Below are 27,724 nucleotides of genomic sequence, written 5' to 3'. Positions count from 1 at the left end.
ATATTTGATACCCCGAAGGACCCATCAGCTTTAAGAAAAATTAGGTCGAACGGACTCAAGATGGCTGTCCTATGACCTTTTTAGTGCCCAAATATGTCAATTTTGCCGGAATTCTGGGTCCTGTAGCTTCGTACTGGTTTGCCATTTCTGATTGCAATTTGTGATGGGTATTCTTTGGAAAGGGATGTTTTATACTTCAGACAGGTATTTTTGATCAGCCAATTATGACGCAATTGGTGGCCATCTTGCTGTCATCAGTACTCATAGGTGGGAAAAAGTTTTGGTACTTAAGCCCCAAGTGGGCTAATAACGAGGGGGTTCATAGCAGTCATGAGACCGTGCGCACTTTGGAAATGGTTCTTAAAACATTTGACAATTTCAAATCGACAGTTTTATTTACAACTTACTTTCGTATTATATTCGTAGTTTCCTTCATTTTGGAGTTTAAAAAACATGCTGTGGTGAATTGGTTGGTAATACAAGAGCATCCTTAGGCTGGTTGTAGTGGACCAAGTAGCTTTTTTTAAATTACTTGGATTTCGGGATTTTGGGATTTTGGGAGGAAATCTTCGGTGGGGTAAAGGGAAAAAAAAAGATAAACTTTTTCTTTATTCAGAGGTGGTGTACACTTTAACGTGGTTGGAAGGGGGAAAAAAACTTTTCTTTTTTTAACCTATTTTTAGGCAGAATTCAAAGGAATCCACAAAAGAATTGAAAAATGACATTTTTCAGTTAAGAATCTAAGATCCCAATGTAATTTAGGTGTTTTATGAATCGCTTGGATTTCAGATCGATCGCCGAGAATCCAGTAATTTAAGAATTCCAGTTTCATCTCAAGTATATAGGATAGATAACAGCTCTCTATTGTGTCAGACTGGACAGACGGACTTGAACTTATGCCATTTCACTAGATAGTTTATAAATCCACAAAGAATAGAATTAAATTGACACACTGATGAGATTTCAAGCTTCACAATGACATGTATTTTGATTGCGTTTTCCCCTTGTAACAAGACCTTTAATAACAATACACAATTTACACACAGGGCGCACGGTTAGAAATCTAGCTTTTGCTTCCGACATGGTAGGGTCGTCGTCATCTACTATGTCGTCATCTGTACCGCAATGCACACAAATTACACCGTAATGTACCAATGCTACAAAAATTGAAATAAGTTCAATATAGATTGAGGAGTAAAATACCAAAAAAAAGAAAACAGACCCAAATTGTTCACCCCATGCTTACCAGAGTAATACTGGGCCTCAATCTGAGACCCACACGTTAACCCTTCTCTGGCAACGATGTGCTATAGACTGTTGCACACAAACACATGCTTGTACAGTATACACTACTATAGTGATAGTTCAAGTTCAAGATACTGTAACGCTGCTTGCTAGCGCATTTGACATTTCATCAACAGAAGAGCGCTGTGTTTTCTGTTTGATAGAATTTGTAATAAATTGTAATTTCTTGTGACCTGAAAATACTAAGCAGCAAACTATAGGTTTAGGTCGAGGTCTGAATATTGTAGTGGTAAATTCCAGGATTTAAAACGATCTTATACGCCGTTTCTTACTGCACCGGTATTTTAGCTTCCGCGGCCATACATTCAGCCACCCTCTGATATGTGACATCATAATGAATTTTATTTGAATATTTTTTCATATTATGAAAAATATTTCTTTGAAAATATAATATAGTTTCCATGCCGCGCCTACCTGTACCCTACGAAATTTTGGATGTGGACCTAAACAAATGTATATCTTTAGTCTTATTTGACTACAAAATAATCCTTTAATAAAGATAAAATACAATAAAACACTTGTAGAACTTTGAAGTCACGAATTAAAAAGATTTTTCAAGCAATGCCCTTACCCCAAACAACCTCTAGCTTTCAAGGTAAACCACACTTTGCCCATGGGCAATTTATTATTTAGTCGTTCTATACTATATATTTATATAAAGTACCTGGAATGAATACTGGCGTGCTCGACAATGGTTTTCCATGAAGGTGTTGAAAGCTTTGTCGGCTTTAACTTCACACGCTTTCGAGTCGAGTGATATATTCGGACTATTTATAGTCAGAGAATCATTTAAAATCTTTATGTCGTCTTCTTGGCATGCAGGCCGGGTGCGAACTGACTTTTCTTTATATAGGAGACGACGAAACCTCTCAGCAACTATATCCTTGACCTATTGAAAGAAAAACTTTTTTTTCTTACACAGTCGACCACACTCTTATGTATGTAGATTGCGCCTACCTCATCTGTACACTTTCTCAACTCTCTTTCTAAAGATGGAAGTCCTTTTACCTTCTCCCTAACCTCCTTCATCGTCGAACAGGGCTTCATATACTTTTCCTGGTGTTCAGGCATTCTGTTCCGTGCGAGGGCAACATTTTGTAAAGCCATGTTCAGAACTGACATTACACATTCTGCTGGGTTAAGGTAACTACCATGAGGCGTTGTGCGTACATGGACAAACATATCTAAATTGAGAGCTGAAAAGAAAATCATACAGGTTTTTTAAAATAAGCGCAACTGCTCATTATAATGCCGGCCACAGGACTGAAGTAATTTCGGTGGTATAACGAATTTGGCGCTAAAATGAGTCTGAAAATATGAATACCAGTCTTATACCAATACCAGGCGATACTTAAGTTAATTTACAGTAAATTAACTTAAGTATAGCCTGGTATAAGACTATCGAAATGTAGAGGGTCCTTTATTTACATACCAATGAACTGCGGGATTGCTGCCAATTTCACTGATATATATGTCGTTCGGTGATCAGGCCCACCATCAGTATAATTAATCAGGATGGGCTTCGAAGAAAATACATCGTCGGGAGAATACAACTCGCATTTCAGCAGCTCCTGCTCACTTCCATGCCTTGATGCACTAGATGGCTCAAAAATCTGAAAAGGGATTTGAATTTACACAACAATCAGTATGCTGTAATAAATACTGATATTTCAAGTTCACATTTCAGAGATTACTGCTTCCACACCAGGTTTATTCGTAAAATCTGTTTTATTATAGAAATGACATAAGCCACAAAATACCCTGATGTTGATGAATTTACATATTGATTAATATATACCTTATCTTTCACACATACATGACCTGACCATCATAAAAACTGTCTCTCGAATCGCTGGGAATCTCGACATGTAAAGTAACTGATGGAATCAGACCGCACACATGAAAATCATGGTCTAAACATTGATTTGTTGAGTTATCAGCCAATGTTAGCCCTCGTCCTTGGCAAACACCTGTGGAAACAGGAGCCCCAGGTTCACCCAAGGGGATAACAGCTTTGTCGTCTAAGCAAAAAAACATACAATGTTTTCTCCACATAAGAGCGAATTCCTGAAGAAAACAGAATAAAATCAATATTTAGTTGTCTGTTTTACAAAAAAGAGTGCTACCTCCGATAGCCATTGAATGACTTAATTGAGCTATATTGCACTGTCTAAATAGAGCTACATTGTAGTATTACCTTTAACATTTTGAAGATCTGGATGCTCCTGGCATAATAGTCTCTGCTGAACAACGTACTTGACCGCAAAACGACCTGTGTAGTGAAAAGCAGCCTTAGACCGGCTGTTACTCGGCCAAAACTGTAATCTGAAGTACATCAAAATAAAACAAGAGTTGACAGAATTGTAACATTTTCTTAAGATCCAATCTCAAACAACCTGTGGATCCAGGTATCCTCAGCTTATTGATTTAAATTCCTATTGAAGAAAAAACTTTTATGTCAGTTATTACACGTGTACTTACCTTATCCAACTGTTGCTAGGGACTGGTGTATCTGGAGGCAATCTAACCACTATAGACTCGTTCAATTCACGAATGCTTATAGCCAACGGTAAGTATAATTCCGGGCCATCCCTTCAGTCGTTAACGTCAGCAATTTCTTCCAGATAATTGCCTAATTCGTTCCAGAAATCATCAAACTTGGTAGAGCCTGGGTTGCCGTTTAATTTTCGGAGATCCCAAAACAAGTTAGGATAGCCACTTTCGGCAAGAAATGCAGTAACCCTCTCGTCGACTTTGTATTCTTCACACGTTTCTGGTGCTGAAATATCTATAAATGTCTCTTAATATGGATGGCTTCAATGTTACCGGTTTGATATAATTTTGTATGAAGCACTTGCGCATAGCTTGAGTCGAATATTTATTTATATCCTTTTTTGCCATGGATATTGCTTTGAGATTGTCTTCTTCGTTTCAGTTTTCTTGAGCTACCTTCCATATAAAAGTCAAGTTTCCCAAGTAGTTTCCCTGATGGTATGCCTATAATGCAACGGACATGGAGACAGTAATGTTTTTGATCCACGTACACCTCTCGTAGCGATCCAATGGCTCCAAATCCTGTAAGCTGATTGGCTGATAATAGTCAGAATCTTTTAACATTCTGTCCAGAACGACGTAATCTTCTTTTTCTTTTTCATTGGCTGCAAAACAACATAAAATCAATAGAAGACTAAAAAAATACATGTGTCTGCATCACCTGTCCTTTGAAAGGTTAAAGTTTCAAGCCCTGCTTGTTTGGATATTGCTGGTTGGTTAGTTAGCCATCAGCAAGGAAATTATGAATTATTTACATTCGATAAACCAATAGGAAAATTCTAAATCCGGATCTCGCATTATTTTGAAGAGATGAATGGTGTCTGGCATTTATTTCCTGCTGTGATGGTAGAAACTCCTTATATTTCTGCATGCCTTCCACCAATAGACCAATTTCATCTGCAAGATGTTTCCAGCTGTTTTTGCTCAGATAAGGCTGCATGAGTAAGTCACTGCACATGTTGATATGAGTACTTAATCCTTCAACTGATTAACATTATATGAAAAACTTACATAAAAGGACTCTGTCATGAAAAGTGAAGGTCAACCCCTGATGGGGGTGGGGGATATTAATGATTGCACCAAAATAAGTAAGCAGGATCTGGGATGCGATAACATTCAAAATCTTTCTTGCATTGTAAAATGTCAGTTACCGGTATTTGTAGAATAATAGAATAGAATATTTATCTATTGTCGAATATTAGCAAATTACAACATAAGCCCTATAGGCCTTTTACTTCGACAAACTAAATACAAGTTTAGTGCTGTCATAATGCTTAAAAAGAAAGAGATAACAGCCAACCTGGGACGCAATTCAACTCTCAAGGGGAAGAAATTACTTAATTCTAACCTTTGGAGATTTCTGATGATTAATGCGATTATCATAGAAGCCATGGAATGGCTTGAACATGTCGGGTATCCTGCAAGATCGTTCACGAAAAATTCCATGGTGGAAATCGAGATACCTGAATAGAACAAAACAAATTGTACGAATGTAAATGCTCAAGAAAAACCAAAAAGTCAATGGATAATACCAGTACATGCTACCATAATTGCTTAGTACACCTCTTCACCAAGTATTAAATTACGCTGCTATGTAAACATGTATACCACAGTGTATCCGGTTGCTTCAAATAATTAAATCCAAAATCATCTTTTTAAACTCACCATAAAACCTAAGAAAGAGTATTGATGAATCTCGATCCAGCGGTTGAGACCGAATTCGCTGACCACGCTACACCTTTTTTACACAATTCTATGACTGCATTTTATAACCTGTCAAAACTATTCAGCTCACCGATTCTGAAAGCAATGTTTTAAAGAATAAAGATTCACACTTTTTCTTGTATAGCACTGGCCGTTGAATCCCTGGTACAATTCACATTATCAGCGCTCATCACTATATCTACCACCCAAGCTATTCAACCTACTGGTATAACACAAAATGTAAAATCTGACCAAAGCTCTTAAATTCATTTTTACAGTGACTGAGTTTTATGAAAATAAATTACCAGTACATGTAAAATACAGGGTATGGCAATTGAGTTGTATGCACGTGAATTACTTTTTTACCTTTTTGGTGGTAACTCTATGTGGGCACATTGGCACATCAAATGCCGATTTCTTTGGAGATTCAGCTGTCTTGTTTTCACTTGCTAGATATATGACGATTACTTTTATCCCAGAAGCCACAACATCGGAAATCATGATTAACATTTTTAAACAGTTCTAGGTTTCGTATTCCCAATTGCTGGGAAGAAGACCTTGAGTCGCCTTGATATGGACCGCTCACAGAATTATATACGCAATGACCACAGTGGCAATTAAAATATTTGGTACCGGGTAGGCCCTACTGTATTTAATGGGATATGGTAACTATTGTGCGTCGTAAGCCCTGTTTTCAGAAAGAGTGTAATATTTTAAAAATACCGGTACTTAATTATAGTAAAGTTTAGTAGTACTAGTAGTAGTGTATAAAATACGTCATATATTGACTAAATACTTACCACATATATATATATACATATATATATATATATATATATTTATATTTATATATATATATATACTGAAAACATACTATTAACGGGGTTTGTGGGCTCAAACCCAATTGTGTGGTGCTATTTTAATACCCGTTTCTGGGGCATATATGTATAATTATATGCTAATGATATGCAAACCTCACAATTTATATAGGCCTATATGCCCCATGAATTATATACGTTTCTGGGGCATATATGTATAATTATATGCTAATGATATGCAAACCTCACAATTTATATAGGCCTATATGCCCCATGAATTAAATACATGCACCTATACATGTAACATAACTGAAACTATGCCCTTCGTGTGGAATACCTGAGGCCAAACGCTTAGACATTACTAAACAGCGAATTATCTCACTGCCTATTCTATTGTAAGCGACCGGGCAACAGTCGGTTCTAACAGGTCTGGGTCGATTCATAACAATTGCGATAGGCTTTCCTACAGAGCTTCGTCCAAGTAAGGTATACAACTTCCATATTTCTCCTTGCTTTGTCGGAATATTCTCTACTCTTCACTTCTATTCACATTTTTGAAATATGGCTCTAATTGAGGGAATGAAAGTCCTTTCAAAGCTTTCAATATCCAGATACATCTGACAACAGAAACAAAACAAAATTTTCAATGAAAATTGGAAATCTCTTTATTAGGAAAAAAGCATTAGCAAATTTACAAACTCTACAAGATAATTCTGATATATTTATCAACCCTAGAATTGTAAACCACGAGGAAGTTGGATATTCTGCCAATGGAATATTTTAATATTATTCATGTCATACATTCAAAATACAGTCGATACCTTCTGACTCAAATCATTTAGGACCAGTGATTTTCGTTATTTCAGTTAGGCGATAATTCAAGTTCCAATATGGAAATTCATGCTATGTTTCATAAGAATTGTGTAAAGATTAGCTGACCTGGAACTCGATGCGTTTACTATCCCAAATCAAATATGTTATACCGGTAGTCATTGGATTGTATGATATTTTGTCAACTGCAGATAAAACAGAAACTAATCACATTTTTTAATCATTATGTTCTCAACCTGAAATCAATGGCCTACAACAAATATACCTGATAGGAATGAGATTAGTCTACAAAAATACACCATTTACTTATGTTCACATCATTAAAAAAAAAACCTTCTCCACATTTTCTCCTGTAATCTAGTTCATTACATTTCTATAACAGGTGTAAGACTGGCATGAGGGAAATTCTAACATTTATTCAGATCGGTCATTTTTCATTTACTGCTTTAACAATTTATATACCGGTAATATATTTGATTTTGTTTAAACATTTTCTTCTAAACAGTAATCATTGCGCTTTAATAAAAGGAGAAATCGATCAGAACAAAAACAAGCAATCATTGAAAGAAAACTCCACATACGGAATATCAATATATAGATATTATTTACATTGGGCACAGTGCTTAGTGGCAAAAACAAAGTTTCACATATCTTTAATTAGGACCATGGGTCCAGTACGACCAAATGAGTAAATTTTAGTTTTGAGCGAAAAAATGTATTTTTCTCGGATTTACGATCGCTATCTTGGTGCATTATATATGCATGTCCAACTTTCTCCAAAACTCACTCGCATGGCAAAACAATCAATACTATGTTCTATATGTACGTTCTTGCTACAGCTAAACAATAACGTAATTATTACAAAACATAAATAAAGTGAATTTGACGCATCGATTGACGCGTCAAAAATGCTATTTTAATTTTGACAGTATATTTACGCCATACATTTAGAGGTTCCCTATATTATTTCGTTTTCTGCTTCTTCGAGATAATATTATGTAGCCTCGTTCGAACCTGAGGCAAAGTTCGGCTACCACCAAGTTCTTCAACTACTTTTCTCAAGTCTACTGCTGGTGCCATTCGCTTATTATTCAAATAGTTATGCAATATCTTACAAAAAATATCTGTTTCTCCCTTTGTCCAGGGTGCCCTCTTAATACGTGACTTCTCATCTGAAACAAAATCATATAAAAATGCTACACAAACCATTGCATCAAGACTACTGATAGGTTCTCACAATAGGCCCCATTTCCCCTAGGATTGTTATACCGTCCATAAGGTGGTTTAATCACTATGGACCCTATCCATGAACTTACTTTGCGCTTCAGATTGGTTAGTTTCCATCTTTGGCGGAACTTCTGCATCGACCATGTCATTGTCATCACTGTCATCACTGTTTTCACTGTCTTCACACTCAGTCCACTTATCGGCATAATCCAAGGATAATGGGAGTGCTAAAACGTTATCAATGAATAAATGCACATGTACACATACACACACACGGGTGACTGCTGTCATAGCAGAGAATACTAAAATATTTAATCTATCAGTAAAGTCAGACTTACCATCGGGATCAATATCCTCCAATGACTTTCCTTTGAATCTTGCCATAATGCCATTTTCGGCAGCCAATAGCACCTTCGCTACCTTCGCTTTTTCAACGAGTGAAGATTGGAGGCAATATACATCTGCGTGAATTTTCACATCGTGCCCCATATGATCAGCCACCATCTTCAACTCGTTGGGCTTCATAGACAAAATCTGAAGTTATAAACCCAAATACTGGCTTTAGGGCTTTCATCCATTTCAAATCACTTCACAATATAATTTCCATTCACAAGTATCATTATAGCCGATCATTGATTTATTATAATCATTGCTTGTTATGTCTTTCGAAGACCAGAGCTTTACCTTCTTTATAGATATTCTTGATGAATGAAGGTTCTATTTTATATTCTTAAAAATTTCATTCACTAATACATACAGGGCTGGAAATTAGGCTTGTATGATAGTACATGTAAAAGCACTTCATGATAAGGTATGTCCTGATACGGATGTTTTAGGCCTATACAGGATCCGATATCAGCACTTGTCTATTATCACTTGTCATCCTTTTATGATAGGTTTTATATACTGGTTAACTGAATGTAGAATTGTGGGACATACATAAATAGGAAAAATCACTTCATGGTCAGGTAGTGTCTTGATATGATGGGTTTTATATGTCACTTAACTGGATGTAGAATTGTGGGACATACATAAATAGACACTTCATAAATAGGTAGTGTTCTGATATGATGGGTTTAATATGCTATTTTACTGCATGTAGAATTGTAGGATATATATATAATGGGAAAATCCTTTCATGATCAAGTACTGTCTAGATGATTACATGACCTTAACGGTCACATGCCCTCTAAATTTCAGTAAGTAATTAACCTAATGATTCCTTTGAATATAGATAACACCTGATATCAGGAAGACAGAAAAAAATCCCCCATATACATGTAGTCTTAAATTGTCAGGTTATTAATCAGGTAATATAAATATACAACATTTATAATTGTAATACTGTGGTTTGTATTTTAAAGAGGTTTGTAATGCTTGCAATAAGACTAATCCTAGTTCATTGGTAAATGATAAACCTACTTGTAGTGTAGTTGCAAAGAAAGATCGGAGCTTCGTCGATCTAATTCGTTCAGGTGCATTCAGTCCGGGACACAATTTTGTCATTTCACGCGTTGCAGTACAACCGTCAAGTGGTGTGTCAGCACGTTTCCTAAAATGAATGATGGATTTGCAATGCTTGCACAAAACCTGTCACGATATGAACTAAAAAAAGTATATACTGTATACAAAGACATTTTTCTAAAAAATGGCTGCATGGCCTGGTAAGCACTAACTTATTTGATTATTCAGCATGTAGATGCCCACGAACAAAACTATATCAGTTGTGATGAGAGATTAAGATTTTTATCAGGACTATTAATCAATTGACATTCAAAAAGGGAATGATTGTACCTTAATAATAATAAAATAAACCTTGCATTAATCGAATCCATTCAAGAAACATTCAAAATCCGTATTGCAATTGTTAATGGGTTAATGTTATTTGAATAGGAAAGTGCAAACACTGTATAAATCAGAAAATAGCATTCTTCCTAGAAAGACCCACATAGCTTTATCTGTGAAACTTTACACTGACATTTCAGATAGACTTCTATCCATCTTCAGAGTTATATAAAAACTCTTCTAAATCGCTGAAGATGGATAGAAGTAAAATCTATCCAAATTGTCAATGTCAACAGATATACGTTGTTGAATGTTCTTATTATACACGCTATATACACGTCTTTTATACACGTCTTTTATACATGCTAAATAGAATGCCACAAGTCTAATTGATTTCAGAATTGATGTTACCTAGCAAAAATGAAGTCACTTGTACTTTGTCTGGTATCGAGGATATGTTCGATAGCTTTAACCATCTTCTCAGTAAGCAGAATGTATACACCTCGAATACTGCGAGTGCTCTTCCCTCGGATTTCTATTACACGCATTCTACAAAAAACTCTCCAAAATCAACCCAACATATCTTGTAAATTAGATAAGAGCATATGACTAAGACAATTTTAAAACAACAATTACCGTTTGACCAAAAGCTGCTCAGCTAGAGACAGTGATTGCAGGATCTCTTGATTCTGATCGGCATCCGGCACAATATTTTCGAAATCGCTCATGATCATTTCTTCCACTTCTGATATCCGCCTTCGGTTGAAAAGGACTATACGGACAAGAACAGCATAAGCAAGATGTTTCCACTGTTTTGAAGTAGGCTCATGTATCATCAACGCTTTATCAATTTCAGAGTCGAGCCAATCTTTAAAGACTACTAAGTCATCTGCCACTGGATGTGTATTGCCTTGATTGAGTTTCCTAAGTTTAATCCTTCGATTAGCAACACACGAAACAGTATTGTTCCAATGGGCCCGATAAACTACTTCGAAATCTCTTCCCTCTTCTTGCATAATTTTGTCTCCTTCAAAAATCCCCATGCTCATTTTGAGGACAATGCAATGTTTGATGTAAATCCCCAAATTTATTGCCACACTCGGGGAATCTTTTTCCAAAGCTAACTTCTTAACACATTTGACTATCTGATGGAAATGTGGCCCTCTCAGGTACGAGGAAAGCGATATCCAGTTTTCTTCGCCATTGTTCTCGTTCAGGGCTTTCAGTAGCATACCGAGTAAACGGACCTTTGTTCTCAAGTTTGCTAGGTCTTTTCGGCGCTGCTCCTTTGCAGTGCCTAAACGCGAGTACAATGACAAAGCAAATTCACCAATTAATTCGTCTTTTTCGCAAATGCCAGGAATGCCAGGGTTTGCAACTGTTTCTCGCATTCTGCTGAATATCAAGTTTAATGCAACCGTATCCTCATCGATTCTTGGTACAAATGGTGATAGCATGTTTCGAGAGGTTCTTATGTAATTGATGTCTGGTTGTTTTGCCATTGGTTTGAAGTGGCAACGTGTCGCATGCTCGGAAAGGCATCCCTTGTAGAAAAAACCCTTACAAAATTCGCATGGTACGTAGTCCACTGCATTTGGTGGTTTATCCGTTTTATTGGGTCTACGGACAACGACCAACGTACCATGTCCTTCTTTTATCACTTTACAATTGTGCCGAAAGTTTCCTTCATTCTGAAGTAAGCGCATATGTTTTTTTTTTTCATTTGGATCGCGTATCAGATGGTACTTTATAATTTCTGGTTCAGACGCGTGAATACTGCACAAATGCGAGGATATTTTCGAAGTAAACACACGCTTACAATACAAACAATAATCTGCCTTTCGGTAGTCCCGCTTGCCATCTACTGACTGGTATGTCGGAACAGTAACATGTTTCAAATGAGCCGACAGTCTTGACAGATAATCTCCAAAGTCTTCTTCCTCAATATCGTTATCATTTGGATCAATTTCATGGAGATTATCATCATCACTATCACATAGATCGTCATCAGGAATGTAATCATCTTCAGAATCTGATATACATTTTCTTTTTTTCCGCTTTTTTGGAATGTCAACATCAATTGACTGATCTTCAGAGTCAGATGAGTCAATTTGCCTTTTTTTCTTTATAATTGCATCCTGTTGTGAAGAGGTTCCAGCTTTCGGTTCAAATACATCTTTTGGCAGTAAAGGGGCAAAATGATCCGGATTCCAGTGTCCAGGTTTAAGTTCTGAATGTGTAGTCCACATTACGAGTAAAGGTGCTTGCCTCAATGTGCCAGTCAAATTTTTTCTTGGATTTAATATATGGTTCATTATAGGCACACGATTATCCAATAACCCATTAACCGAGGGGTATACTGATCTTATCCTCCTATCAATAACTGTTGCGAGTGCCTGTATTGTCAGCATCGAAGAATAACTGTTGTGTATTGCACAAGCAATACATGCATCTGCGAAGGATGGTGAAATCAAATCGAATCCAAATTCGATACTTCGAGTTTGATAGAAGTCAGAATTCTCAACCATTTCGATACAAGTGCGAACACGAAGTTCAGTTGCTAGATCTTCACACCCACAAAGACCGACTGATACTGCATTGAACAAACAGTTACCATCACCAGATACATCTGCAGGCATGAGCACCCCATTTACCATATCACCACATTTCTGCATAATTTCTAATGACCTGCCATGTACCATCAGTTTTCTGTCCAAACACTTATACTCAAGTTCCCGTATCCTACTTGCAAAATAGCCAACAGTAGTTTTCAGATTCTCATAGCTTTTCTGTGCACTCAGAGTGAGCATCTTCAGAATGTTTGAGTAATCAATAGTGGTAGTAGCTGAAGATAAAATAAAAGACATCTATCAAGTGTTAATGAATACCTAGGAAACTACCACCAAAATTTAACATGTTTGGTGTTGCAGATCTATTCTTATGAATTTAAATCAAATCTGGTAGACCTAGCCATTTTACATGTACCCAATTCAATACAATCAAAAGTCAATTTTCCGGCTTCTCAATAAAAATCTTGTCAAAGTTGTATCTAAATCCAATATCTAAAAAACAAATATCCTACTGAACTGAATTTTTGACTTTTTGACCTCGTAGAAACTGTTGAATTAATATTCACATACATTGATAACATCTTTGCGTTATTTCATGTTATTTTTGAAGGCATCATTGGACTACAAGTTTTTATCACTCTAACCTCTGTCTAACAATACTTCAATGTTCAATTCCTGCTGGTGCGAATACACAAACTATTTTCCATGAAAATCAATGAAATGACAGAAAATTTCATGTGCTTTTTCACTTTGCAATAGATAATAGGTACAAAACTGAATGGTTCCAAAGTAAATTTCAAATTTCCAAAGTAAATTTCAATGTTCAAATTAATCCTAGTGGGGAGAACAATATCGGATAATTTCTATTCAACAAAACAAATTCAACATAAATAACAACAACATAAATAACAAGTTAAAATTGTTGGTACCCTCCTTAAAAAAAAAACCATTCCAACCATGAGCGAGGACTGGTGAGACTAAGATGACTCAAAATTTGCCTGATCCAAACATATCTAAAGATCTAGAAATTGAGACTACAGATTACAGAGACTACTACAGAGACTACGCCATTTTCCTCTGATTGATCCAATTTTTCCAGTAGTAATAGGCTCTGGGCAGAGATACATATATTATATATACCAAACATCAAACAAGTTCTCCATGAAAACTTTTGTTGAACAAATGCTGTTGGTCACATATCTTGAATCTGATAAGACCAGTTTTTGAGCTGCAGTTGTCTCAAAAGTACTAGATACATGTATTAAGACAATCCTTTAAAATATCTCCAAAGCTTCCTAAAATGCTTTGATTCTACCTATGGATGGACAATTGACACTAGAACGCAATATGCCTAATACAACTTTAGAACAAGATTTTTCAGTTAATGTGTAAGATTTTTCAGTTAATATGCACCTTTTTAAGGTAGATAAGATCATAACGTTCACTTACCGCAGGTTCCCTCCTTGTTTTCATAAAAAAATGGTAATTCTTCATCGCTATCATAGTCATGTGGCAGAAAACCTAAATAGATTAGTTTCAATTATTTCAATTATCCATACTGGCATAATTTTTCGGCATTGACCCTCCCCCTTAGTATCTACGTGTTAATGACACAAGCTATGCTCAACACTTTCAACGACCGAAGGATATTTTTTATGAAATAGGGAGTGTAAAGTAATATGGATTGCAATTTATTTTTATATCACAGTTTTTGATGCATTTTAGGACATGTCTTGTCCACAAAGTATGTGCTCCTTGAAAGACAAAAGTTCGTACAATGTGCTCTAATCCCCACCCACAAAAGAAGGGAAACCACTTTTACATGATTTCACTCTCTGAAGACCGATTGCATTTTGACTTTCTTCTCGCAAGGCATTATCTTGCAAGTCGATCGTTTTCCTTACACTCACAAAATATGAATGTTTAGGATGAACAAAAACCAGGTTTAAAGGTATAGTACACTTCAAATGTAACGTACTTATTATAGCTTGAGATATCGAAGATTCAAGTAATTCCTCGCCATCTGAAAATTCTAAAAGTAGAGAAAAGCCAAAACATCTCAAAAACTATTTGAAGAAAATATATATTTCAATTATCAGTGGGTAAGTAGTGTTAGCTAGTCCAATTTTGGGAATAAAACAAATTCCAAAGATAACTATATTGGCAGCTCATTGATGTTCAATCATTCAAATAGCTGATTATTGGAAATGTGCATCTTGTGAATAATAAAGCTATGTAACTATCAGTAACTGCATAAATACGGTAGATATCATCGATACAGCTATTAAATTGTGAACAACTATAACTGCTTATGCAAACAAGTGTTATCTTACCAGAACAGGTGGATTCAGAATCATTGTCAACATCACCAGAAGGGCCACATGTCAATGCATCATCTTGAAAAATAAATGATATGGTGACAATTATTGCTGCATGTTACAAGTTAAAGAATTATGCAATACGTTAATTTACCAGAGCAGGTAAATTCAGAAACTTTCTTTATATCATCACATCAATACATTATCTTGAAAATCAAATGACAGATATAATGATACAGCAACCTGACAATTATTGCAACATAACATAAGTAAAGCATGCAATGGTGATATAATGTATTAGATTATAATGTAACATAGAATTGTGATGCATAAAATTGTTCAAATTCTTCATGAACAGGAAAGGTCTATTTCAACTTGTTTGAAAAGGATATTGGGTTTGGGATAGTGTCCTGATATGGGATTTATATGCTGAATGTAGAATTGTAAGATATGCATAGGTAGTAAAATCACTTCATCATTAGGCAGTATCCAGATATTGTGGGTTTTATATGCCACCTAACTGAATGTAGAATTGTAGGACATATATGAATAGTAAAATCACTTCATCATTAGAGAGTGTCCCAATATGAAGGGTTTTATATGCCACCTAACTGAATGTAGAATTGTAGGACATATATAGACAGTAAAATCACTTCACAATTAGGTAGTGACCAGATATGATGGGTTATATATACTACTTAACCAAGTACAGAATTGTAGGACATACATAAATAGTAAAATTATTTAATGATTAGATAGTGTCCTGATGTGAATGGTTTTATATGCCACTTAAGTAAATGGAGAATTGTAGGACATATGGTGAATCTTTTCTCATTAAGGTAGGATAGGTTTTATATGCCCCTTTACTAAATATAGAACTTTTAACACATATGAATAGAGAAATAGAGTTTATTTACCAGAAACTGTGAATTCAGAAATTTTCTTTTCACCAGAACACTCACGAATCAATGAAATATCTGTAAAATAAAATGACAGATACAATGATACAGCAACCTGTTGACCACTATTACTGCATTATACAAGCTAAAAAGTTACATAATGAGTAAACTTACCAGAACACGTGAATTCAGAAACTTGTTTTGAATCATCACTGGAACATTTACTCGTCAATACATTATCTAGAAAATCAAATGACGGATACAATGATACAGCAACCTGTTGACCACTATTACTGCATTATACAAGCTAAAAAGTTACATAATGAGTAAACTTACCAGAACACGTGAATTCAGAAACTTGTTTTGAATCATCACTGGAACATTTACTCGTCAATTCATTATCTAGAAAATCTAATGACGGATACAATGATACAGCAACCTGATGACCACTTTTACTGCATTATTCAAGCTAAAACGTTACATAATGAGTAAACTTACCAGAACACGTGAATTCAGAAACTTGTTTTGAATCATCACTGGAACATTTACTCGTCAATACATTATCTAGAAAATCAAATGACGGATACAATGATACAGCAACCTGCTGACCACTATTACTGCATTATACAAGCTAAAAAGTTACATAATGAGTAAACTTACCAGAACACGTGAATTCAGAAACTTGTTTTGAATCATCACTGGAACATTTACTCGTCAATACATTATCTAGAAAATCAAATGACGGATACAATGATACAGCAACCTGTTGACCACTATTACTGCATTATACAAGCTAAAAAGTTACATAATGAGTAAACTTACCAGAACACGTGAATTCAGAAACTTGTTTTGAATCATCACTGGAACATTTACTCGTCAATTCATTATCTAGAAAATCTAATGACGGATACAATGATACAGCAACCTGTTGACCACTTTTACTGCATTATTCAAGCTAAAACGTTACATAATGAGTAAACTTACCAGAACACGTGAATTCAGAAACTTGTTTTGAATCATCACTGGAACATTTACTCGTCAATACATTATCTAGAAAATCAAATGACGGATACAATGATACAGCAACCTGCTGACCACTATTACTGCATTATACAAGCTAAAAAGTTACATAATGAGTAAACTTACCAGAACACGTGAATTCAGAAACTTGTTTTGAATCATCACTGGAACATTTACTCGTCAATACATTATCTAGAAAATCAAATGACGGATACAATGATACAGCAACCTGCTGACCACTATTACTGCATTATACAAGCTAAAAAGTTACATAATGAGTAAACTTACCAGAACACGTGAATTCAGAAACTTGTTTTGAATCATCACTGGAACATTTACTCGTCAATACATTATCTAGAAAATCAAATGACGGATACAATGATACAGCAACCTGTTGACCACTATTACTGCATTATACAAGCTAAAACGTTACATAATGAGTAAACTTACCAGAACACGTGAATTCAGAAACTTGTTTTGAATCATCACTGGAACATTTACTCGTCAATACATTATCTAGAAAATCAAATGACGGATACAATGATACAGCAACCTGTTGACCACTATTACTGCATTATACAAGCTAAAAAGTTACATAATGAGTAAACTTACCAGAACACGTGAATTCAGAAACTTGTTTTGAATCATCACTGGAACATTTACTCGTCAATACATTATCTAGAAAATCAAATGACGGATACAATGATACAGCAACCTGTTGACCACTATTACTGCATTATACAAGCTAAAAAGTTACATAATGAGTAAACTTACCAGAACACGTGAATTCAGAAACTTGTTTTGAATCATCACTGGAACATTTACTCGTCAATACATTATCTAGAAAATCAAATGACGGATACAATGATACAGCAACCTGTTGACCACTATTACTGCATTATACAAGCTAAAAATTTACATAATGAGTAAACTTACCAGAACACGTGAATTCAGAAACTTGTTTTGAATCATCACTGGAACATTTACTCGTCAATACATTATCTAGAAAATCAAATGACAGATACAATGATACAGCAATCTGCTGCCAATTATTACTGCATTATACAAGCTTAAGTTATTTCATGAGTTTACTTACCAGAACAAGAATCATGATTTTTTTTTTCACCAGATTTGTGTTGACGAAAAGACTTGGAAGTCAATACATTATCTTGAAAATGAAATTACAGGGTGTTAATACAATACCTAGAGTAGGTAATTTCCCAAAATATAGGCTTACATGTTGCCAGTAGACCATCTTGAATGTGATCCATGAAAATTACATGGTTTTATATCAACCTCATTTTGAGTGTGTCAAGAGAAAGTAAAAAATCGACAAAACATGTATGCCTGGTTACTGTCTTTTTTCCAATCCTACCGTTCAATTTGTAGGGAAAGAAATCAAATTACCTGCCAAGGGTAGAAATAGGAAAATTGCAAGGCGGGTTCAAAAAGTAAATACGAGGCATTTTCGGTTAAAGCAGCCATATCAAATTCGTTAAGGGGGGTCCCTCCATCTAGGGTTAGATACACTTTTGAATAAATCAACCCTTAAAGATGAAATTTCTGAGATGTTAAATTTATAGGTTTAAGTTATCTCTGTACGAAGGGCAACTTCAAAGGGAAGGCACGAGTCTAGACCTTCGAGACCACCCGCTTGATACGCCCCTGCATGCATTTCAAAGATCATGTTTACTTCATGAGAATGGATTATTTCTAACATAAATAATAACCAATTTCATTGATGTTAAAAATATATTTTTATCAAACGATACATACTTAGACCATCAGGAAATTATAACACTGTATAGTATTCACCTTAAAACAAAACATTTATCATGGTGGGTGGCCAATAGGACTGAACCTAAGTTTTTTTACACAAAGAATACATGCTTAACATTGCTCATTATCTAAAATATGCATTATGAGATAATTCAATGAAACAAAAGGGAACCATAAAAATTGAAAAGCATACAACAGATATATATATATAGAATATATATAAGGTTAGAATATATATAAGGTTAGGCCTATCACATGCAAAATGATTCAAATTCGTCTATTTCTGCTGTTCTGGTGGACGGCTCAACAAAGTATACCGGTAAATGTATAAACTGAGTTTATGGACATACAAATCTTATAGAGAAAAAGAGCAACATTTCTGAGGGGTGGATGCAAGCTGGATTTATATGTGCATAATAAAAGGCATAATTCAACTACCCGCCCTTGGTTGTGTTCCAACCTAATGCTTCTAAGCCAATACTGTATCATTCACTTATACAAATTGGGTAATGATAGTTTATGGTCGTTGGTGTATGAAAATGAATCATCTACCATCATAGGGCATACCTATAAGAAGCAAGTTGCATCTAACATAACCTATCTTATCTTCAAAGTCCAATGATATTTATTAACCGCAGAATTAACACATATTCCTGATAGACACCCTCAATTCAGATTCATGCACAGTTATCACACACAGTACATGAAGAAAATCTCATGGTGCAAATGTAGCCTGTATACAGCAAGTTTTTATGTAAGCCATGAAATGCAAGGCAAATCTGAAATTTACATTTGAATATGATAGACTCATTTTGCTTTTATTCTCCATGCTTAAACCAAATTCCATCTACATAGGCCTAATGACAATCGCAAGCTTCAGCATGCTGGGTGTACTTTGCAAGTTTGACTCAATCTAGAAAATTTTAATCCCAACAGGTTAACAAGCTTACCTGAGGCATTAAGTTCTTTTTTGTTAGAAGCCTATTTATATGTTGAATACAAAAATAATTTTCCAGAATGGCATAATGGAAGCAGTGAAGAAATCAGCAAATAAGCAAATGTAGCTCATTCATGCAGCACAGAAATACAATATGGTACCCAAATGCATCAGTAGAAACAAAGATACTACACGGCGTATCTATAGTACAATGATTAGTTGTAGAGGAACTTTTATCGTGATTAAGAAATTGATCAGTCGATGTTCTTAGGATCAGTACATACACACAGAGAAGGGTGAGGGGGTTTGAAAATTTGTATTAAAATGTCTATGGTTGTGTATGGGAGGGGGTTTGCATTTATAAACTGCTGTATGCACCATACTCCATGTAGTATGATCATTGATGTTGGACCATCGTAACTCATAACCAAAGTTTAATTTTTTCAACACCAGCATAAATCATTTACTGATAATTCATTAATAAAGACAAGCGTTACGAATCATAAACTGCTTTCTTCTCGGGACCCGCTGTCAAGGATAATTGGAGATATTGAGGTTATGTTCACGATACTTTTTTTTCAATTGACAACTTCAGTCGTCATTCTGATAAAAATTACAAGCTTTGAACTTAGGGCTAATTCTTTGATGCACAAATGCTTGCATTAGAGGTTGTTACTATAAGGCACTAAAGCGTATACAAAAAGTATGGATGTATGGTGAAGGGGAGGGTAAGGTTCTAACTGAATGAGAGCTTCGCTGCAACAAAATTGGATGAAAATAAATCATCATAATTTACCTGTCTCCACCAATAATCAGTCACCCCGTAATCATACCGCAATTCTGTTTTGGGGGGTATGTCCTTAATAGCAAAAAATGCAATATGGGGCCTTCCTTCAGATATGACGGTTTTGGCTTTACAGTTTTCTTTGCCACCCCACCCATCATTGATGAGCCGTCCCAAACTACCATCATCAATTGAGGCATCAATGCTGAAATGGTAAAAGTCATATTTAGAGTATTCAATTAGGCCTAATATACTTTAAGAAGATGGGTGGTATCAAATTATGATACAGGCCTACAGGTAACAGTTAGGCTTTGAATGACTTATTTTAGTTAAAGTGTAAACTAAGTAGCCTGATGGGCAATATCTGGTTAGAAAATCAATAGACCTACATACCACAGAGAACTGAACTTTTTGTCTTGAAATTCAAAGACATATGTATCGTCATCCCCGATTTCCTTCACATCACGGAGTAGCCCACGATATTCCACCAAAAAATCCCCTCTACAAACTGCTTTCTTTGTGAATAATCCATATCCTTAATCAGAAAAAAGTATTATCTTTGATTAAAAACCATTCCTTCAGGTCCTACATTAAAACCTAGGGTCCAGGGACACCATGCCCAGATGAGAAAAGGTTTGAAATGCTCAACCATCTGGAAATGTTAATATTCAACGTCTGGTGAACTACAGAAACCATGACATAAATTTTGCATTGATTGTTTATTTATGTCTTTACTATGTATTGTGGTAACAAAATATGCCAATGTATTAATAGGTATGATATGGAAATACTCAGTTTCTGCTATTAAGTCAAGGAAGCTACCGATATAGGTTTTTGAGGATTTCAGACTGAGATTTTTGAGCTATATGGGCACCAAAAAGGTCACAGGACGGACTTCTTGTGTCTGATCAACTCAATTGTTTTAATGCTGATGGGCCCCTGGGCATTAAAAATATTATTTGAAAGATCAAGATAATTGAAGCGTCTTAAAAGATTTCCCTTTAAAACATCAAAATCTGTAAAAATGCTGATTTCGGCAAACAGAAATCTGCCATCTTGATTCTGACAGGACCAGTCTTTGGGCTGTAGGTGTTTCAGGGTAATATATGTATAAACCAAACATCAATCCATGTGTTTTCTAAACTTCCCAAAATAACTGGATTCTGTCTACGGACTGACACAACAGATATTCTATAAAAAAGTGGATATCATACAGATGCAGCAGTAATTTAGTAAACTAGTGGTCCAGGGACACCACGCCCACTTGGGAATTGGTTAGAAATGCTTAACAAACGGAATATTCAACGCCCCCTGGTGAACATATTAAGAAAGCAATGACCTTACAACTCACCACAATCAATGATGGAACATGTCATGAGCTACAATTTTGTAATTGATTGTGGTTACAAAATACAATATGACCAAGACCAATACAATATGAAAATACTAATATAATATAATAAAAGTTATTTAGCTCTTCAATGCCCCTGGTGGCCTAGGGCCGATTCTTTTATGCAGTACGGATAATCCGGACGCTCCATTTCCATTCTTTTATTGATCAGGTGACTATTTCTGGAGAGTTCGGAGAGTCCATTCTCTCCAATCTGTCGACCGGTGTGATTGCGGAGAGACCACGTGACAAAATGGCGACGCATGAATTTTGCCTCCTAAAACTCAGAAAAGTTACGGAAGCCGCCATTTTGATTCTCAACAACTATTCCATTATGCACAAATCAGGATATTCAATCCGGAGAATACGGACTGCATAAAAGAATCGGCCCCATAATCATAGAATATGTCACAAGATACAATTTTGCCATTCATTGTGGTTACCATACCAATGACCTTGAAACTCATACAAAATATCAATAGGTACCAATTCTGTAATTCTGTATGTAATTCTATATTCAACTCTCCCTGGTGGTGAGAACAAAAACCCGGGTAACCCCAATTCCACGTGAGGAGATGAATACTATGACAGCGATACTATAGGCCTATATCAAATATCAAGACTATAAGTCAAAACTTGTCCATAGTTTCCTTCAAAAACCTTTTTCTGAGGACTGATGACACGAAGATGGTCACTGATTGCATCACGCTTGACTGATCAAAGTATCTGTCTGATAGGCCTGTGTAAGAGCCCTTCTCATAGTATAACCAGATCTCGGAATTCAGGCCAAAAATGACCTTGGGCATAAAAAAGGTCACATGATGGCCATGTTAAGTCTGATCTACACAATTTTTCTTATGCTGATGCACCGGGGATACAAACAGATGTGAATGATCAAGATAATTGATCAAAGGGTTTCAAAATTTCCCTTAATAACATCAAAAATATGTAAAAAGTGCTGATTTTTCTGAACAACAATGGCAACCAGTCGGCCATCTTGATTCTGATCAGGCCAGTTTTCGGGCAGAAGATGTATCTAGATACATGTAAAAACTAAAGATCAAGACAATCCATTGAAGCGACTTCAAAACTTCCCAAAAGAACTTGATTCCGTCTATGGACAAACGGACGACAGATGAAAAGTGAACGCAATAGTCCACTGGGACTTAAGTCCCAAGTGGGCTAAAGATTATGTTGTCCTCATTATATATCAAAAACACTTCTCGGCCTATAGGCCTCATTAGGTTTAGGATAGGGTTGGGGTCTAGAAGGTCAGGAGGGTTAGGGTTTGATAGGGTTAAAACATTCCATTTAGGTATAATTTAGCCTACCTATTTCGCTATTGACAACTTTTTTTTCGAATGCCTCTTCTGGATCTTTGCCAAATTTAATAAATTCAAGAGCCACCTGACTTGGTGTCATGCGTCTCGGCATCTCACCTGAAAAATACAACCAAGAATAAGGTGCTATGATAATGGGCAGGCTTATTTGTATCTTTGCCCTATTAACCGAGATATTAATACTGCAAATTGGGCAGAACACAAATCCTCACCTTGAAACATAAAAAAAATAAAAAAGAATTAAGCGATTGATTTTTGCAAAAAAAAACCATTTAGACCAACGGCCACGTCACTGCATATCATATCAATAGCAGTAGCACTTGATATAAATTACAAAAATTGGCTGTCAAAAATATACAATAAAGAAAAAATTCATTGTGCAACACCGGTGCTTAGTTCCAAGCTTCAAGGCCTAAATATGCTAGAATTCTGTATCACTATAGGCCTACTACTAGGGGGCCTAAATAAGTGAAACTAATTAATAAGCAGGCATGGCTATAGGCCGGTCCATGTCCTACAATGAACCTGTAACAATGACAGGTTGGTACCGGTATTTGGATTATAATCTAGGCTGATTCAGCAGGTTAGCTGTAGCCTACTGTGCAGTGGTAAAAGTATCAGCCTGTAGCGCGGAATATCAGTCAGCACATCAGGTTTGGTTTCTATGATGATCGGACTGTTTTACAAACCACGACAATTCCTATACCGGTAGGTATTTGTAGGCCTATTTGTATATACTCTAGGGCCTCTCTAAGTTCTGGATATTATCAACGTTAGCAGTAAAAGTACAAATTACAAGCCTATCTGAGATGACTCGGTCAAGACTAGAGATAGGGCCTAATACTACTAGTAAGGTCAGATGTAGTCTAGTACCTAGCCGTTGTTTTCCAAACAGGTTGTAGGTAGGGAACCGTAACAACAACTGTTGAACAGCAGTTGTTACAGTCTGTTCAGACTAGTACTAGGTCAGATGGTATTCAGGCCATCAGGGATTAGCTGGGAGGAGGCCTTTATTTTATTAGATAATAGCTTACCACCAACCGATTACTAAATACTAACAAGGACAGGTTACTCACATCCAATGTGCTAGTGCTGGTGTACTATAGGCCTATAAGTATAGTTGAATGTGTGTGTAAATGAATTTAGCGTTTTCTGCAATCCTGATTAGAAATGCGGTACAATGTATGTCAATATAAGAAATTTTGTAGCCAGAATTTTAATGAAACGGGCGTAAATGTAGTAATGAAAATATTGCACGTCCACCGGTTGTTTACAACGCAGCAACGACCTTCAACGTAGTCTGAATACCGGTCGTTGTTACCGGTTCCCTAGAACGACGGCTAGGTACTAGACTACCTTCAACGCAGCAACGAACTAACCGGTAGCCCTAAATACCGAACAAAACCGTTAAATACCGACTTTATGTCACTAATCAATTTTAGATGCGGGCATAAGGCTAATTTATTTTCGTGTGAAATCGATCTTTTTGGGATATTTCGCTTAACTTTTTGAACACATACCCTAAATTGGTCTTAACGACCAGTGTACGGTAACTGTGCAGCCTGAATAAATCCTCGTTTTATAGCCATTTTAGACTGTATTGAATTATTGCCAAAGGGTTTTCATTTTCTCGTGTCGAAAACAGAAAAGATCAGCCATTTTTTGAAATTCTAAGATGTTTCTTGTGTTTCCGTGCCTACGAACCATGATTTTCTTTGAATAATTTGCAAACATTTTCAAATGGCAAGGGCCTAGGCATAGAAAAATATTGTTAAAATTGATTTACGTAACGGTAGTTCATTAAATGGGGTCTATTTTCTCTAATTGAAATGAGTTAAAGAAGACTTTTTTTTAGTAATCCTCCAATGCAAAACAGTTTAAAATGGATAAAACGATGATTTACTTACAGTTTCACTGGTCGTATTAAGACCTAATTGAGGTACCCGGTATGTGTTGAAAAGTTTAGTTTATAGGGAACTCAAAAAATCGATGTCAGACCAAAAAAAAATTAGAATTTAGGAACGGACATGCAGATATGTCAGGCATACACTGCTAGTCTGTTCACTTTTGTGTTTCATCAGTTTTCTCGAGATAATTTGTAACTTTTGTGAGCAAATACTTCAAACTAATGCCATTCAAGCCAGAACTGTGCAGTCGGACATCGTTTTTGTATCCATCTTAAACACTGTATTGAAGGATTGTTAAAAAGTCTTCTTAAACTTATTTATGACAGAGAAAAGAGACTTCACGAATCGCACCGGTTCTTGAAAGATCATAATTACATCAGGGCAATATCTAATCTTGCATTGATTGTACTAGTCATGTCCTACAATTCTACATTCAGTTATGTGGCATATAAAACCCATCATATCTGGACACTACCTAATCATAAAATGATTTTACTATTTATGTCTATTACTACATATGTCCTACAATTCTATATATACAATTCTATATCGCTGGCATATAAAACCCTTCATATTGGCACATTTCGTAATGATGAAGTGATTTTACTATTTTTATATGTCCTACAAATCTATAATTAGTTAGGCAGCATAGAAAACTCGACTCGTAAGAAACTACCTACGGTAATCATAAAGCATTTTACTATTTATATATGTCTTACAATACTGCATCAGCTAAGTGCAGTACAAATTTATATTCAGTTAGGTGGCATATAAAACTATCATATCAGGGCGCTATTTGTGGATGTCTTACAATTCTACATTCAGTTGCGTGGCATATAAACCCACGGCATCAGGACACTGCCTGATAATTTTACTATTCGTATATTTCCTACAAATCTACATACATTTTAAGTGGCGTATAAAACCATTCATATTAGGACAATGGACACTCTCTAATTATGAAGTGATTTTACTATTTATATATGTCCTACAATTCTACCTTCAGTTAAGTGGCATATAAAACCCTTTATATTGGGACACTCTCTAATGATGAAGTGATTTTACTATTTATATATGTCCTACAATTCTACCTTCAGTTAAGTGGAATATAAAACCCTTTATATTGGGACACTCTCTAATTATGAAGTGATTTTACTATTCATATATGTCCTACAATTCTACATTCAGTTAAGTGGCATATAAAACCCTTTATATTGGGACACTCTCTAATGATGAAGTGATTTTACTATTTATATATGTCCTACAATTCTACATTCAGTTAAGTGGAATATAAAACCCTTTATATTGGGACACTCTCTAATGATGAAGTGATTTTACTATTTATATATGTCCTACAATTCTACCTTCAGTTAAGTGGCATATAAAGCCCTTTATATTGGGACACTCTCTAATGATGAAGTGATTTTACTATTTATATATGTCCTACAATTCTACCTTCAGTTAAGTGGAATATAAAACCCTTTATATTGGGACACTCTCTAATGATGAAGTGATTTTACTATTTATATATGTCCTACAATTCTACCTTCAGTTAAGTGGAATATAAAACCCTTTATATTGGGACACTCTAATTATGAAGTGATTTTACTATTTATGTATGCCCTACAATTCTTTAATCAGTTTCGCAACATATAGAACTCATCATCAAATTTATATTCATTTAGGGGGTATTTAAAACTATTCATGTCAGGACACTACCGAATCCTGAAATGATTTTACTATTTGTGTAGGTCCTACAATTGTACATGATCAGTTGCGTGGCATATAAAACCTACGGCATCAGGACACTGCCTAATGATTTTACTATTCGTACATGTCCTACAAATCTACATACATTTTAAGTGGCGTATAAAACCATTCATATTAGGACAATGGATAATCATGCCATTATTTTACTATTTGATTATGTCCTGCAATTCTACATCCAATTAAGTGGCACATATATCGGGACACTGCCTAATCGTGAAGTGATTTCACTATTTATATATGTCTTACAATTCTACATCCAGTTAAATGTCATATGAAAAAAATCGTTCATACCTATTGGGACACTCTCTAATTATGAAGTGATTTTACTATTCGTATATGTCCTACAATTCTACATACATTTAAGTTGCGTATAAAACCATTAGTGTCAGGACACTAGATAATCATGGCGTTATTTCACTATTTAAATATGCCCTGCAATTCTACATTCAAGTAAGTGGCATATAAAAACATTAAAATCCGGACACTACCCAATCATGCAGTAATATTATTTATCAAAAATCCATAGGAGCAAAAACAATACAAATCTCATTTTCTAATGAGTAATATATATTTATTATAGTAAACGTTTTCGGGAGTTACATTATCCCCTCTTCAGGCATAGCGCGCAAGTGATTAAATTTTCATATAATACGTTTTTAGATAATTAACTACTAGTCAAATATATTCACTCAGTAATTTAGATTGTGTATAATTAATTATCTTTATATTGTAATCATCTTGTCACTCAGTTAATTGAAATTGTTTGTAATTAGCTTCGTCCTATTCT

At 35.4% G+C, this 27,724-nt stretch overlaps 2 protein-coding genes and 1 long non-coding RNA gene across 3 annotated transcripts in view; 1 reads left to right on the top strand and 2 right to left on the bottom strand.

Annotated features, from left to right (window-relative positions):
• Positions 1-27,724, top strand: part of LOC141901890 (zinc finger C4H2 domain-containing protein-like) — an 89,039-nt gene that overhangs the window by 35,318 nt on the left and 25,997 nt on the right. The window lies entirely within an intron of this gene.
• On the bottom strand, positions 7,069-17,767 carry LOC141915178 (uncharacterized). The gene is made up of 15 exons (XM_074806610.1): positions 17,763-17,767; positions 17,481-17,599; positions 16,995-17,060; positions 16,509-16,574; positions 16,185-16,250; positions 16,029-16,088; positions 15,127-15,189; positions 14,772-14,825; positions 14,243-14,314; positions 10,860-13,068; positions 10,635-10,772; positions 9,861-9,990; positions 8,777-8,972; positions 8,528-8,665; positions 7,069-8,383 (listed from the first exon to the last, which is right to left on the bottom strand). The coding sequence occupies exons 1-15, from the start codon at positions 17,765-17,767 to the stop codon at positions 8,175-8,177; spliced, it is 3,591 nt and encodes a 1,196-aa protein (XP_074662711.1). The 3' UTR covers positions 7,069-8,174.
• LOC141901904 (uncharacterized) lies at positions 18,016-20,689 on the bottom strand. The gene is made up of 3 exons (XR_012618873.1): positions 20,543-20,689; positions 18,127-18,198; positions 18,016-18,032 (listed from the first exon to the last, which is right to left on the bottom strand). It is a non-coding gene; the product is annotated as an uncharacterized LOC141901904 (long non-coding RNA).

The sequence above is a fragment of the Tubulanus polymorphus genome, chromosome 1 (genome assembly GCF_964204645.1).
Source record: "Tubulanus polymorphus chromosome 1, tnTubPoly1.2, whole genome shotgun sequence".
NCBI lineage: Eukaryota > Metazoa > Nemertea > Palaeonemertea > Tubulaniformes > Tubulanidae > Tubulanus > Tubulanus polymorphus.
This window is presented reverse-complemented; position numbering and strand designations above follow the sequence as displayed.